At 42.2% G+C, this 16,621-nt stretch overlaps 1 protein-coding gene across 6 annotated transcripts; it reads right to left on the minus strand.

The window, feature by feature from the left end:
- Positions 1-443: 443 nt before the first annotated feature.
- LOC135262781 (serine/threonine-protein phosphatase 1 regulatory subunit 10-like) lies at positions 444-16,608 on the minus strand. 6 transcript variants are annotated; one of them, XM_064350008.1, is made up of 19 exons: positions 16,478-16,608; positions 15,977-16,305; positions 11,350-11,458; positions 11,014-11,100; positions 10,520-10,655; positions 10,244-10,295; positions 10,028-10,120; positions 9,650-9,793; positions 9,290-9,395; positions 8,972-9,072; positions 7,718-7,818; positions 6,941-7,100; positions 6,252-6,398; positions 5,646-5,892; positions 5,282-5,357; positions 4,746-4,943; positions 3,233-3,371; positions 2,679-3,029; positions 444-2,447 (listed from the first exon to the last, which is right to left on the minus strand). In XM_064350008.1, exons 3-19 carry the CDS (start codon positions 11,454-11,456, stop codon positions 2,338-2,340), a joined length of 2,355 nt encoding a protein of 784 aa, XP_064206078.1. In that variant the 5' UTR covers positions 11,457-11,458; positions 15,977-16,305; positions 16,478-16,608; the 3' UTR covers positions 444-2,337. The 6 variants fall into 6 exon arrangements, with proteins under 6 accessions (XP_064206078.1, XP_064206089.1, XP_064206095.1 ...); XM_064350019.1 differs by lacking the exon at positions 16,478-16,608 and adding an exon at positions 12,031-12,089 and having other exon boundaries at positions 15,977-16,328; XM_064350025.1 differs by lacking the exon at positions 16,478-16,608 and adding an exon at positions 12,013-12,089 and having other exon boundaries at positions 15,977-16,328.
- Between the last annotated feature and the right edge of the window lie 13 nt (positions 16,609-16,621).

Below are 16,621 nucleotides of genomic sequence, written 5' to 3' on the forward strand. Positions count from 1 at the left end.
TGCAATCTTAATCAATCACTATGAATGGCCAAAGAACTCCCAGTAAGTTGTAAGGTAATTGACCTTCAACTAAATCAGACGTATTCATCCAGAGTTCATGCAGTTTTTTTGGCATATTACTTGGTTATCTTGAAGCCATAAAAGGCATTTCAAATAAAATAAATAATTTGCTTACCATTAAATATAAATATACTGCAAATTATATCAATAATTAATTTGTCCACTATAGACTTCTGAACGTTGTGGTGTGAAAGAAAATATTCTAAAATTGAATTTTAAAATTAGAATAAAAAAGAATAAAATTTGAAGATACCTAGCTTATATTGTGTAGTGAATTTCCAAAATTTGAGCAAATTACGAGCTCACAAGTACTGTTCAAAAATATTACAATTATATTTCCTATGTAGGCATTCTATGAAATAATGGAACAAGTCAACAAAAAGTAAAAATCAATCTTGAGTTTGTCCACATTTATTAACGCATGTACAAAATATATACAATGAAATTATGCAAATGTGTATGAATGTGTGTATATGCTTTATGTATAGACACAGATACACACATAAATCTCCCATACAAACTTATCTGGAAAATTAATGTGAAGCAGTTCTTTAAAAAAAAAAGAGAAAAAAAAAAGCCATTGTTACAGTCCCACAAGAGACACGAAGGCCAATGTTTTCACAGAAAACACTACTTGTTTCCCAGACAACTGTGTGTCGCCTGGCTCATATAACACTGACAGAACACATTAACCCAAAATTAAAAGCTGGCATTTAAAACCATGTAGCGTCTATGATGTACAAGAATAATTAGGGCCATATTCGCACTAGTATTCTTTTAAAAATGAATAGAAAAGAATATATGAGGAGAAAAGACTGTATGGGCTATTAACAACTATCTGCCCAGGCCAGCCTTTTAACAGTCTAGTATTACAAACTGGGAGTTAATTCAGGAGTGTTAGCTCTTGAAAAGCAACGATCATCCACTCACAGGCCTATAGCTCAGTTCTACACCTATGTTAACATGTCTTTTCAGCAATACTTTCCAATCGATGGAACTCAACTTCTTAGGGAGACAGGTTTCAGCAGTTTTTGTTTTCTTTTGTTTGCCACAAGAAATCATGGATTAAACGATTAATTAAAAATTAAACATATGGTACAAAAACACCTCAATCAACTAGCTGTATCACAACAGGTGTAAAACATGTTAATGCCACTTTACAGGAATGGAAAACTCATGAAATAAAAGGTTTAAATAACAATTATAGTGGAGTAGACCTCTGCCTCTATTGATCAAACGCCACATTTAAATATAGCAACTCTAGCACAGCAGAACATCTGTCGATGAGAGTCGGACTGAATCTTAATAATGAACAAATAAAACAGTCTTCTTGAGAGATGAAAGGGCCCACTCTCATCTGACTGCAGCTTGCCAAACTTAAGAACCACAGTCAAAATAAAAGCACACTTCCTGGTGCTCTGATCAATTCAGAGACAGAAGCCATAATGATGAGCCAGAGCCCAGCCGTGCTGTCCAGTCTATTAACTGCTCTGCAGTGTACTGCAGTGGAATAGTGTGCCCTGACATAGGCACAGTTTCATATCTCACATGGGATACACACCCTCCAGGGGCAGGCACAGGGAGCACAGATCTGCGAGACCCTGCACTGGATCCAGGCTGCTATCCATCTGAGCTTCTCATGTCATTCATTTTAGTGTCATTCTCTCATTGCAAAACAAAAATTAAAACATGAAAAAATGAACAAGAAAAAAATACAATGACTAATAAAATGATTGGTGGCAAAGACAAAAAATTGAAAAAAGGAACCAAAAAAAACAAACAAAACCTGTCCTAGAGATGAGTCGGCACTGACTGCAGAAAAAACCAGAAGGACAGTCTCGAAGGTATCGCCACCTTGTGTTTGATTCTAGAAGTACAGAATATTTACAGAGATGAAGTCCCCAGCCCCCAGACTGGAGAGAGGGAGAAGGGCAAAAGGACAGAGGAAACTCAACAGAGGCGAGAGGTATACATCTGAAAACAGCAGTGAGCCTCCATCCATTTCCTCATTAATTACAAACAGATGCTCTACACACAACCAAGTAAACTGAGGATTTTTTTTAGCTTGCTACTCCAACATCCCCACAGAAAAAATAAAAAAATTAAAATAAAAAACAGAAATGTATTGAGAGCAGAACCAGTGAACAGTGCTTTTCCGTCCTTAGTGGGTGAAGTTCTTTCTGGCCGTAGTGGTGAATCCAGCTTCATAATTCAGTCATACTGTGTTTAAGGGGAAGGGGCAGGGCACAAAGGGGGAACAGTAGCAGAGTGGCCATATTAGGGCAAAGGCGGTCCATTCACACCAGGGTGGTAAAAAGCACAGTTGTTCTCGTATCGACAGTTTCCCTTCACTTTGAAGTGCCGACACACAGGCCGACTGGACATGTCTGCAAGAGAACAAGAGAAATAAGACTTAATGATTTATTTTACTTTTGTGCGCAAACAAAATGAAGAGCGTGAAAAACCATAAATCTATCACCGTTTCATATGAAATCAAACAAATGTCATCATGCACAAACAAAATGTACTTCTGTACATGCATGGTAAAATGTATTTTAGTGACAAAGCATTGATGAACACAGTAAAGAGGCTCGTTTGTAAACTATTGGGGAACTCGCCTCCTCCCCTGGGGGGTCCGCCTCCGCCACCTCGCCCTCCCCGGCCTCCTCGTCCTCCTCTGCCGCGGTGGAAATGCCCGCCTCCGCCTCGGTGTGGGCCTCCTCTCATGGGCTCCTCCCCCCAGTAACCCCCTCCATCACCCCCTCTGGGCTGGCCAGGGGGCGGGCCCATCATCCTGGGACCGCCTCCAGCAGGGAACGGGGGGGCGTGGCCGTGGGGCGGCGGTGGGTGGGGGTAGTGAGGGCCGGAGGGGGGATTGTTGGGTGGATAGCCGCCATTCATGGGCATCGCCATGTTCATGTTCATGTTCATGTTCATTCCGGGGCCGTGGCCAAGCAAGCCTGTGTTCACTGTAAGGCGGTTAAACAGACATCACTTAGTACTGCTGAAGGTTCGGCCATCTTATTCACAAAGACCATGCCACTACAGCCATGCTTGAAAATAAGGTTTTTCATCAGTATATATGACTGTCACTCCCGTTTCCATGGGGACATTGGACCCTATCTACAAGTGATCGGATCTTGAGGGACAGGGAGCGCCCGTGGCTCTTTACCTGGTCCTGCCCCTGGAGGCGGGCCCGAGGGTGGGGCCTGGGGCTGACTCTGCTGCAGGGAGCCCAGCAGCTGCTTGATCTGGTCAGAGAAGTTGGGCTGCTTTATCAGGTCCTCTGCCGAGTGGCCGCCTTGTGCACCCTGTGGACGGCACACAGCAGCCTCAATTAACTCTACTGCTACAGACAGGCAGCGAACAAGGCCAAAAGCGCGTAGGCCTACCGAAACCATAGCCCCCCCCTTTCATAGCATCTCCAGGCTGATCTGTAAATTATTCCATAGAAGCAGGCATTTGTGATACGGTGCTCTTAGAGATCCTCAATATGCGACAGTACACACATAAAGCCATTTGAAAATAAGGGGACACGCCCGTCTGGTCTTTGAGATTGGGTTTGTTCACAGTGATCCTTGCATTTCATCTGCATAACCATTTACCCTTATGAATACATCCATCAAGTAAATAATGAATGGACAGTATTATTATATTCATGTAACAGTTTACTTTTCCCAGCAGCTGACTCTTCGTGTTTATTTTAAATGGCGGTCAGCAGGGTGAAGGCATTGTGAGCAGCAGACTCCACCTACAGCCTGCCAGTGAGGTCGGTGGAACAGGCCAAGGTCACAGCTGGGATGCTAAGCAGTGTGCCTTAGATAAAAAGAAAGTGTGGCCATGAAAGACAACTGTTCCTGTCTTATCTATAGTTATGATTTACTAAGGCAGACGCCTAGGAAGGGGAGGGGAACAGGGAAGAGATCATGTGTTATCACAGAGTGCGGTTTGAGTCTGTCATTGACTCTGAATCAAATGAGAGTTCCCTGCCCACATGAAGGGCTGAAGTAAAGTATTGAGCCTGGTTGTCTACTGAGCTGACGGACCTCCTAAACACCCTGATGTGATATTTGTGGACACCCCAAAGGAGGACCAAAAGGGGTGAGTGCATTTATTTAGTTTTAGTGTCTCTAGCTAGGGGATAGGGGCATCTGAATGGGAGGGAGTCGGGTGGCCTGTGGCTCCACAGGGGGTCATGAGAAGAGATCATTCACACTATAACTCAGGGTGTGAGAAGCAGGGAGTGGATGACAGGGCCACTGGTGTGCAGAGCCAGTTTTTGAGGCGCTGTTCCACTGTACAGAAAAAGGCTATGTGGGGTGATGAAGTGGGGGAGTCGTCCTGGCTGTACAGCGGCGTGCATAAAAGGCGCTAAACGCTGGCATTCTTCTGCGGGGTGCTGGTTTCTAAATGAGCCGCGCTGGCACACAGAGCCTTTTTACTGATGGGACTGGGGCACTCTGACAAAATACAGACATGCTGCTGTTCCTGTGAAGGTCTCCAACGCCCCAGCAGCCCGGCGTCCTCAGTACCCAAACACATCAGAAGTGTGACAACACAAGAGCGTGAGGGTCTCCCAGCACAGACTCTCCTCTCGGACTGACCGTAAGGGGGCGTTACTGAGGAGAGGGCAGGGACGCCACATCACCGCGCGTGTGACAGCGACAGCTCCCAGGCGCTCTCACCATGATGGAGGTCAGCAGCTCCTGCACGTTGACCGAGGGGCCCTGGGCCTGGGGGCTGCGCCCGCTGTTTCCGAGGTTGCCCATCAGGTTGGCCAGGACAGGGGGCAGCTTGGAGCCCTCGGGCGGGCCGGAGGAGGAGCCGGCCGGGGCCGCAGTGTCCATGGGCTCCTGGTAGCTCTCGTCTACTGAGGTACAGTCCTGCGGAGGGGAACGAAGACAATGTGCCAAACAGGAAGTGGTTCGGGTGGACAGTACATATACAGCCAATATACTGTACCAGGACACACTGCAGGGCTAATGCTAAACTTCCACAAAATACAGAAATCTAGGCAAAGTCTATAAATCATTCCCATTTTTCTAAAACTTGCTTTCAACCTTTGGTACATAATTTACTTGAATAACCATTTAATTAAATATTTGTTACAATTATAATAATACATATTAACAATAATAATAATTCATATTATTATTTAGACCAAGTACATGTATTTTGTGCACTTGTCCATCTGTACAGAGAGCAGAGGGTATTACATTACCTCATCGATGGGTATGAGTCGCGGGGGTACAGGTTCGTAAGGCTCTGGGTCTGGCTCATGAGGACTGTCTGGTACGCTGAAGGACACACACAGAGAAACACACGTATTTACACACGAGGCCACACAAAGACACACAGCTGCTTACAGAGGCCATAGGCAGACTTCACTCGCTGCCTGACAAAATGGGAAGCTTCTGCAGAAAACCATGTCACCACTAGGGGGCAGAAAGAGCAGCAGAGTAATCACTAATGATGGGGATGATGCTTCACAAACAGCATTATCAGTGACAAAAGTGAAAGGAACCAGTATGGTGCGTTGCTATAGAGTGGGAAACAGCCAATCAGCCCAGGTGTGGTGAAGTCACCTGTCTTTGCTGAGGAAGATCTCCTGCAGGATGCCCAGCTCCCTGTCCCTCTGCGTGAGCTTCTCGCTGCTATTGGCTCCGGGGATGACCAGGCTGGTGACCATGGTGAGGGGCCGGGGCGGGGTCCAGGCCGTGCTCTCCTCCATGGCATCGTGGGAGAGCCGGCGGGCCGTCTCAAACGCCTGCCGGTCCATCATCAGCTCTCTCCGCGCTGCCTCGCCAAAGTCTTTGATCTTATTGACGTTGACTGGGGGGACGGGAGACAAATACGTCAGACAATGAGAGACCACATCCCATCGGCAGAAAGCATTACCGTCACACTGACAGAGACGGCACACAGCGACAGACGGGCTGAAATGTGGTGTGGAGATCAAGGAACTGTGCTTGAAAAAAGGAGGTTGAATGTCCTATTCAAGGCCCTGGCATTGCACTGCTCAGAAGGATACATAACTTTCCCTAAACAGATAGCATGCAAAGTGTTGGCTGAGGCAAGTCAGCCGGGATACGGGCGTCTATCACGCAAATGCAAAACAAAATCCAAGCGTAAGCAACACATGTGGGCGTGAAACTGAAACACAAAACCGCGGCTGTTCTCGCCGCCCTCACCTCTCTCCGTCTCGTCAAGGTCAAAGAAGAAATACTCCTTCAGCTGCGCCTCCTCCGCCCAGCGCACCGTCTTCTTCTTTTTCCCGCTCTTGGTGAGCAGGCTCTCCTCCTCTCCGCGCGGCTCCGACAGGGCGTTGGGTTTCTCCCCTGAGAGACAGAGAGGGGTTAGCAAGCCTACTCCTGCTCAGCACAGTCAAATACACGTACTGCATATGTACAACTCTATAAGTGTGCACACACCTACAGTACAGCCGTATGCCTGTCATTAAACATGACACTAAGGTCGTGACTGACTGGTTAACGATCTCATTGTGCTAATTAAAACAGCAGGTGTGGTTACCCTTACATTATGGGCAGTGGCAAAGCAAAGTGAACGAACCCCTTCACAAGATAAAAAAAAAGGCATACATAATCAAAGAGTTGTGTGACGTTGAAAAGCTTCTTGACTGACATTGTGTGGAATGGAGTGTAGAAACAAACTTGGCTAAAATCTAAGAGAATTTCTACCGGATATTTAGGTCTGTCATTTGTTAACCAGTCAGCCATGACCATAGTGTCATGTTTAATGGCAAGCATATAGATATACTATAGGTGTGTGCACAATTCTAGAGTTCTAAATATGATATTCATGACACTCGATGAGACTATAAAGCGCATGGGCCCACTTAGCAGGCTGTCCAGTGTCCCACCTGTATCCATGACCTCTGTGTCCTCACTGGGCACGGGCGTGCCCGGCTGCTCCAGGTCGGGGGGGTCATGGGGGGGACTCTGAGTGGCCGGGGGTTCGGGGGACAAGGGTTTGCTCTGCGGGGCAGGGTAGGGTAGGGGCTTGTTGTCAAATGGGCAGGGCTGTGGAAATAAAGCAAGAAGCACATGCAAATCAGCGCTCTGCCAGCAGTACCCATGATACCATATACAGACACCACACTGAAGACTACAAAACACAGTGTGCTGTATGAAAGTACAAATCAAGTGCACCTGACACATTCTAAAGACTAGCAATCACTGTATTATGTGCAATTTATTTCATTAGGATGTGCACACCACACACGTGCATGCATGGCATGCCACACTGGAGATGTGGCATGCCACCAAGCCATATGGAGCCACAAAATATCAAAATGTCACTTTCAGCTTTTCTTTAAACAGTTTCTATAAAAAATAGCAGCTGAAAGATTACGCTGTTCAATTATCGTCAGTTAGGCTAGTGGAAGCCAACACTTTAACCTTTCACAACTTGCCATTGCAGCTGTTAAGTGCTTGCCAGCTGAATTTTCCAAGCTCATTGGCAAACATCAAGATCTACGCTGTCAAGCCAAAGCACAGTTTCAGTATGAAAGTGCCCAGCTTCAGCCATCATGGAACATTCAAACTCACCATGGCTATAATCTGGACTAAATCAATGCTACAATAATGGAGGCATTTCCTGAGTCCTGAGCTGGAGGGACAGCTGGGTGGTGTTTTACCTTGTTTGATGTTGGAGACACAGCCTTCTTCTTCTTCTTAATCTTGATCCCAGGGACCGGGGCAGAGTTAAGAGCATCCAAGAAGCCAGTGCACTCCATTGCTGAACCAGGGAAAAATCAGAGGGTAAAGTATAAACATGCAGACTCATTACACTGGGCATTTATACTACTAATACTGCCAGGACATTAGCAGAGTTGAGCTTCACAGTCAGTGGGTTTACATGATGTTTGAAAAAGTCGATTTATTGTTTTAGTCTGGCTAAAACTGGACTTTTAAAAATCATGTAAACATTGTAGTCCGATGAAATCGTACGAAGTCGATTTTTTCAGAGTCGGACTAACATACGATAATGCGGTTTGGGGGTTGATTTACTAACTACGGCATGTATACGCTTCAATAGGCCAAAAATTGGCCTAGGCATTCTGCGCATGTTCCGTAATTTACATAGCAACTACACGCTCCCGGTGGCCAAGCAGAATCGATAAAGTTTCAGAAAATATATAACTTTAAAAGATTTAATTCAATCTTCTAATGGGACTTGTGCCATTTATTGAGGGTGTGAAAGAAAATTTTGGTGCCGCTGACTATAATCGAATGTTTTCCACATTTACCGTTCGATTGAGCAAGTACCATTCAAAGTATATTTTTATGGGTTAGTGCTGTCCGATTGTGCTAGCTACTTCGCATTAACCTTGAACGGTGATCAATAAAGGCTAACAGCACAGTACCACTTAGTTATTGTCACTTCTATCACCAAAGTAATGAACTAAAAAAAGACGACAAACAACCTTTTTTTCTGTGAGAAATGCATTGTCGAGCTCATGCGCATACACTTCTGGCAACATTCTAAAGCTCCGTTTTGCCCTCCCTAGAATCATGGCGAAAAAAAACACATTTCTGGACGGACGAGGAGACCAACTTCATGCTATCGCAACTAAAGGAGTTAAATATCCTAAAATACATGGATGGAAGAAAAACACGGAATGGCGAACTATTCAAAAAAGTTGCGAAAATTGGAGGAAGCAGGATTAATAAGAAGCCTTCGTCAGACACACCTCGGTCAATAAATCAATTCTTTCCAAGTCATGTATATTGGGACAACAACCATAATCCAATTAAATCTCATCTTTGGTCAAAATGAGCTATTAATAGATTGATTTCAACTGTGCATGTAAACGCACTGAGTGAGCAGAAAAGAGATTAGCTAAGCAAAAGGTGTGTATGAACACAGGAGGGATATTTAAAGTGCTTACGCTGTGCTGGGATAATCTTGACTTTGATTTCCTTGGTGGAATTGGGTGTGGTGTTGAGTGGTTTGTATTTCTTCTCCACAGGTGAATCTGACAGAGAGGGGCTGAGAGATGTGCAAACAGTCACACATTCCGACTGACCACTTGGGATCACTTCAGAGCAAGGTAGCACGCTCACAAAACCAATAACTGCATATCTTTCTGACAATCTGGACATTCGTGCATTAGAAGCCCAGGCAAGCGTGTAACACAGGCATGGCTAGGAAAGAAGAGATGACTGTTCTTAAAGTAAACACGATCATAGCCCTAGATGCAATTTACCTGGGCCTCTTCAGAACAGCAGGTTTGATATTGTATTTGTCCCCAAGCTGGGGGGCGGCTGGGGGTTTTTTGGCTGGGACAGGACTGGGGGTGTCCACTTCTAGGCCTGTGAAGACCAGAGGGCAGTTAAATGCTGCGTGCTGAGTGGTGTTCTTTATATACTAATAACTGCAGTATAGCCAACTAAACCTGAGAAATACGAGGTCAGAAAACAACCTGGGATGAGCAGTAAGATTTTAAAGTGCGCATTTCTGTTAATATAATGATGAAAACAAACCATATTTCCAATAATGTAATGTTTGATTAGCTTCCTGTTCGCATACAAATGTATAACCAAGGACAAAAGGAGCCATCACTGACCTGTAGACCGGAACTTGGCATGGCTGGGGGCATGGGCTTTGGGCTTCTCTTTCTTCTTCTCCTCCGGTGCCACCTTCACTCCATCTCCACCTTTCTTCACCTCTCCGCTTCGGACTTTACCTTCCTCCTTCTTTCGTTTTTTGTCTGGGAGACAGATATTGTTACAGGAACACACATCATGGAACCGCACATCACTGTGCATTAATGCTCACAAACAGAACAGATAGTGAGCAGGAGAACAGAAAGTCAAGGAGGTGGGGTGGAAATTAAATGGTGGATCCATCAGTTGGAAATGCACAGTACTGCGCTAAGAGCTGCAGGCAGTGTAAACAAATGTGAGGAATGAAGAGAGATAAGGAACAAAGAGAATGTAAATACCTGATGGGGAGGCTCCACTGGACGTCGACACACCCTGAGAGCGAATGATTGCCATCCAGCCCTCGACCAGCACGCCTGCCAGCTTCCTCAGTTCTAAAGGAGAGGGACGCCCACAATTTGCATTGGTCGCATACATTGCTGGGCCTTTACATAGAACAGCGCACTGTGAAAGAAACAAATGCCGAATACACCCTTGACTCATAGATCTGCTTTTACCTTCAGTCTCTCCACTCTTGCTCAGCTGTTTGACCAGTTTGGCTGTGTTGTTCTGAGAAACAAGACAGAAATGGAGTCTTAAGTTCAGCTTTCATCACATGTAGGCAAACGTAGTAGTTTGACAACAGAATGCTGCATGACAGACATATCTGTGATATCTGGTCATTCGTATATGCTGTACTGCAACTGTGCCATGAAAACATTTATACCCATACACCCATATCCTTTATAATAAAAAGTTGTGGATTAGGACTTGGGTGTTTGTGGAGCAGGTACCTGTTTGAGGTGATCAACCTTGAGGGGCAATTTCTGTAGAGTTAGCAGAATTAACTGCAGCAGGGGAGTGTTGTTGGTGGTTTTGGAGTAGGTTAACCAGGCATTCAGCAGCTTGTACCCCCCCACCTTGATAAATCTGCAGAGAACAGCATAGGTGAATACTCCTGCTGGCAAGAACCATTCACACAGAGAGACGTTGAAACTGACAGAATTCAACCATACATAAGTGTCTTATTATTATAGCTAGAATACCTGAAAGTCTTTATTTGTGAGCTGACTTTCCGTACACTGAGAGTCAAGATTCATTCCAAACTGACTTCGTTCATTTCTAAAAAGCAACCTCTAGACTATGAACAAAATATCCAAAACACACTTCCCAATCAGCGACAACATTTCTAGATTCCATTCCAATGACTCCTCGAAAACAATGCCTAAACTATGGCTATTGGGGAACACAAGTCATAAATGTAGTCATAAATTAAGACTGGACTCACCTGTTCAAGATGTCATGAGATTTGGTCTGAAGTAAAATATTTAGGTAGATACATCTGCTCACCATCTTGTGGGAGGCTTTCATTAGACTGAGAGAGACAGGCAGAACGTAGAATGAGAAACTAAGTAGCAATCACAGTGGGAGGTTGAGCAAAATGTAGATTTTCCTACAATGATCTTTAAATATAGTCTCCTTAAATCATCAACAACTAAATTAATCCTTTACCATTTTTGGGTTCATTTAATGGACACACAACGTCCCAGGATGCACTGCAGCACGGACGTCTGTCCACAGCTAGATTATAGGCGCACAGAGAGCGTAATATTCCCTCCCTTACCTGACTATCTTTGTGACTGCTTCAGGGCTGCGAAGCTCGCCATCTTTCCCCAGCAAGTTCTCCACTCCGTTTATGACTTCTCTGGGATCCACTCCACTCCCAGCCATTTCTGAAAGCGAAACGCAGGTTTAAATTTTTTTTACTGCAGAATGAGAATAAACATGATTAAATCCACCTTAAAACATCTTCTATTGCATGACAAATCATTATGCTGGCATTAAATAAATACACTGCTGTATATAGATTTCCTTAGAGACCCTGCACCATCAAAACATGACACTGTAACAGTGCAGTATTCCCAAAGGTATAATTGGCTAAGTCAAAATGGATGGACGCAATGAAAAAACGCATGATGAACTCCAGTTTACTTATTTTTCATTGACACAGGGCTCATCTACAGCAGGCAAATGGAACGAGAGTTGGTTTTATACACAAATGGCATTATCACAACTCTATACCAATATAATAATGCGCAACTCAAATTCTGAAGCCTAACTGCAAGAAACAGAAAAGTTATTGCTGAACATAATTTCATGGTGTGACTTTTTATATTTTGATTACGCATCAGCCTTTTAACTTCTATCCTTTTAAACTGGGCAAACCATATAGTGTCAGGCTAAACAGAGCCTTTATACAAAATTGGGCCATCTAATCATGACATACTTAAAAAGACATTTGTACCAGGATTTCAGCTGTCGGTTGTTTAGGGCCCAGTATCTGAAAGGATGTCATTGACATGACTAGGACAAAGCCAAAAACAATAAAATGTTATTTTTAAGTACATTTCAGTTAGTGATTTTAGTTTTTACAAAATAAGGGATGGCTAACATTTTTTCCCCATCTGGTTTGCAATTAAAAGTTACATAGAATAATACATGCTTGTACAAAGTGACACACAGAAACAACTGATCACAACTGCAAATAGCATATCTTCAAAAAATATTCACTGAACTACAAACATACTAATTGTTATGTACGAGCAGTCATTGTTGGCCCCATGAAGTCCTATTCCTATAATTCTTCAAATCTTAATCAATCATCACTTTTATCTGCAAAAGAAAAAAAGACATCTGCCACAAATTAGCAATTAATTTTAACTGAAGTAAACAATGGTTGCAATCAGAACTGTGATATTGCTTGAGCCAAGACACTCAGGAAAGTACAACCGAATGGCATAAGAGGGAAGTGGGACAGATTCATTAGGATTGTCACTACCAATTAGTATAAAATCTTTGAATAAAATATTCCCTTATTCCCTCTTCCATTTATCTAACCATCTACATATGCACATGAAAAATGCATAAAATCCTCGTTTTACCAAGAATGACTCCTTGCTAAGCAAATCTGTCATATCACCCATAAGCTACAACATACCTTAAGTACTGCTGCAGTATCATGTCTCTAGTCATCTCATTAATGCACGCGTATGAATGAAAGTACAATAACCTAAAGCAGTTTGCCAACCCTGGTCCCTACTACAGACTGTCAGACCCGGCATCACTCAGCAGGTATTACCATCAATTTTTGTTCAAGAAATGTGAGGTTGTAAGAATGCATTCTCTCACGAGAAAACATGTTAATTCTTCAACTATTATACACAAGCATGCATCTTACATAAAAGAGTAATACTGTAAGTAGTTAAATTATAAATTTTGGGGCTTACAACCGTAAATGGAACTATTAAGCATCAGTGAATTAGGACTTTGCGGGCATTTCAGGGGCAGACCTTAAAATCTGGCTGGATACATCGAATAACTTCCATCATTTGCAAAACTACATCACCAACCACAGGGTATACAACCCGTTCATTAAAAGCTGTTAGTACAAAAACCAGGATGGTTGAGCCCAAATATTAAGATCAAGGAATACAGTGTACATATTAACTTCTAAAAGACTATTCTGTCTCAACACAGTATCAAGACTAATAAAATGTAATTTTACATTTTAAAGGTTTAGATATATATTACCAGATGCAATACTTTACCTTTTTCAAACCTGCTTCACCCTACTTAGCTCAATTTCCATTCAAAGACATTTACCCACCTGCTTATCCAAATGTGAAAAAGTATAGCACTGTGTATTCAAAATTTCTGCTATGCTATCTGATGTGATTTCAAAATGAAATCACTTCTAACCAGTCCACTAACACAAGGTGAAGTCCAGACATATTTTGAAGGTAAAGAATTTTAGACAAATGAAAACCCAAGTAAATCTGCGGGTGTAGAGCTTATTGTCTAAATACAAGACTGTGTGTGCATATGAATGTCAATATAGATCAAAGTTAATAATCATGAATATTTTTGACAGATAACACACACATTTTAAGGCGACTTAAGGGACTTCACTGGATGTGCATATATTCAATACTGTTTAAATAATCAAGGACCTCACATGATCACTGTTCAACTGAACTCTTGTGTAGCTGTAATAACAAAATTTAGAGAAATTTTTTCCATGTTTAATTTGAAGCTTACTTAACTTGTGATGTACAATCAACATCAAATGTGAGTGATTGCCAATCCAGAGCGAAATGTATGGAAACAGGCTAAATATTACTAGTTTTAATTTGTTAGATTTCTTACCTCAAGAACCTGCCCCCCTGTAACTCTGATTACAATGGCTGGTATTATACTTAAAACGGGATGCAAGAAAAAAGCTTGACACTAAATGTATGAGTTTCAGGGGGAAAAATTGTTATATTCAAATGTATAACCTATGCATAAAATGTACATTAGTCTTTTGTGGTTGGTTGCTAAGTGACAGAAGTGTAGCTGACACCAAACAACACAGGGACAAAAGACATGAGTGCAACAACAAACATGCACAAGATGGACAGAGAACTCCACAGCTGTTAAAACACAATTGTGCATGGATGGAGGTTTATCAGTTCAATTACCAGGCTTATCATCAGTAGAGTAACTTTTCTATGAAGAACCATTAATTTGGTTATCAAATATACAAAAACTGGAAGACTGGGGTTCATGTGAGCAATTACCACTCATGCCTGGGAAATAAATATAACATACGGAATTAACTTTAATGAATGGATGAAAGAGATTCCACTGCAAACTAAAATTTACCGGACAATTCTGCCAGTCCGACAGATCACTTTTCAAAACAACCTGACACAAGTCTGACACAATTACAGGCACAAATATGATTGACAAACCTATATGCATCTTATTTGCTTACCAAAGTTTACATTAATTTGTCTTCGATACATCTTAAAATACTTTTAAGTTAAAATTTCCGTCAATTTATGTTGATGTTTATGTAAATGTGGCATGCCTTATATCAAAATCAAGCTGGCAACATTACTAAATACTCGCCGACTAGTTCTACACCTTATCGTGCCTCAAATAAATGCAATAAGATTAGTTATAAAATCGTCGAGTTTCTAAAAGACACTAATGTAGAAATTGTTTATTCTCATACTTTTGGTATCCTTTCATGGCAAATAGCTAAACGTTACATTACTGCGGTTTAAAAAAAAAGATCAAACTGCTCCAAAAGTAACGTCAGACTCGGAATGAAAACCCACCCTCTCATGTCTACCACTGACAGAACACTCGAGTCGCCACGCTAGGGATATTGCTAAGGGAGCGAGCTCTCTGGCCTTCATACGCCCCTGGGTGTAAGTTTTACGTTTAAATTCCAAACGCTCAATGTGTATAAATAAATCCGAATTAGATTTGCCGGGATATACAGCCAACACGCTAGTTCAATCCAATTAAAACTAAGCGTTGCGCACATAATACAAACGCGAGGTTTCCGTTTATCGGTTTCATTTGCTGAAAACAAATACAATCCCGCCATCATACAATGACAGACTAGCCATTTAGCCATATGCCTCAGTATGGTATTGGTTAGCCATCTTCTTTCCTCGGGTAAAACAACAGCTTGTCCGCCATTTTGTGGCTACTTAGTAGCTCTGACAATGGACTATTTTAATCGATTATTATCAATTTCAGCGTTGTTGAATTCCCATATGGACACACAATTGTGCAATCTTTATGAACAGATTGCCGATTAGTTTATAGTATTCCAAAGGAACCCGTTTATTTGTTCTAGTAAGATAGCTGGCTAGTTCGCTATCTTGCCAGCTTTCGATGTCTGTACAGTCGACACATAAAATGTCAGTATTCCTTATTCATTTCAAGATCCATAGGTTCTTCATGTAATGCAATCTTTATGTATAGATTGCTCGGGCAGTTCGTTCCATTTAGCTCCCCAGAGCTTAAGAAAAAGATGCGATTTCATAAAAAAATTTAACAATTCCCTGCTTTCTATATGGCAATCTTTATGTACAGATTGCTTATAGCTACAACTTAATTCATTTCGCTGTATTATTCTGGTAACCCGTCTCACACACAAAGACGACGAGCTTTTAACGAAAACGTGGCCAGCACCGAGGTCTTAAGTGTGTGAGCTCATACATTACGTTACCTATATTGTAACTACTCGTTTCATTTGCCCAGTATTTGCCAACTACAAAGATTTGTAGCTACATAAACTATCAAATAAAATTATAGCTAGCTAGTTAGCAAACTAGCTACATTTTCTTAGCAATTAGCTGAAAGACTGGAGTGATACATTCGATTTCAAATTTCTTGGAAAATCGACTTACTATTAATATCTCCACTCAGCGTCTGGTATAATGAACAATGCCTTAAGGCAACAGATCTGTTACAAGTTTAAGATGGAAAATTCATGATTAGGTCGCTAGCTAGCTAAAACATTAGCAGGCAAACGTAACTATATGAAAAAAAATGGCTTTGGCTATTTTATGGGCGGGTTTGTGATAAAGGCAAGCCTTTTCTTCTGGAACAAAATGTGAAGGCCAAAAATAGTAATTAAATGTCCATTACTTGGATAGGAAAAAAATGTTTTTTGCTATTTGTCTTCAAATACTTGAAAGTCCTTGGCGCCCGATCTTCATTGAAAAAAGCATCAGACCTGAAATCGAAAACAATTCATAATAGCAAATTAGTGACAACATAACTGATTTATAATGTTAAAGATACGCTTAAATGCAATTTGGGAGAGCTTTTCCGGAGGGAACATTAAAACGTTATTTTGTATACGCAATTGTTTAATTGTTGCTGTAGAATGGTCATATCATTCTTACCTCCGTACAAATCCGGGAATGAGCTCAAAGAGGAGGGGACTTGTTTATAAACCCTGTGACGTGTTTGACTGGCGTTTTATGAGACCGCTTCACACAAGGGAGACAACGCCTGCGTCACCCCCCTCACGACATTTCCTAGGGCAT

The sequence above is a fragment of the Anguilla rostrata genome, chromosome 1 (genome assembly GCF_018555375.3).
Source record: "Anguilla rostrata isolate EN2019 chromosome 1, ASM1855537v3, whole genome shotgun sequence".
NCBI classification, from domain to species: domain Eukaryota; kingdom Metazoa; phylum Chordata; class Actinopteri; order Anguilliformes; family Anguillidae; genus Anguilla; species Anguilla rostrata.

What these genes read in the sequence shown, in the direction of transcription:
- LOC135262781 (XM_064350008.1), bottom strand. Translation starts at nt 11,456, where the DNA reads ATGGCTGGGAGTGGAGTGGATCCCAGAGAAGTCATAAACGGAGTGGAG. An exon ending in GCAGTCACAAAGATAGTCAG is followed by an intron (nt 11,101 to 11,349) that starts GTAAGGGAGGGA and finishes TGTCTCTCTCAG; the next exon opens with TCTAATGAAAGCCTCCCACA. An exon ending in TCTCATGACATCTTGAACAG is followed by an intron (nt 10,656 to 11,013) that starts GTGAGTCCAGTC and finishes TGTTCTCTGCAG; the next exon opens with ATTTATCAAGGTGGGGGGGT.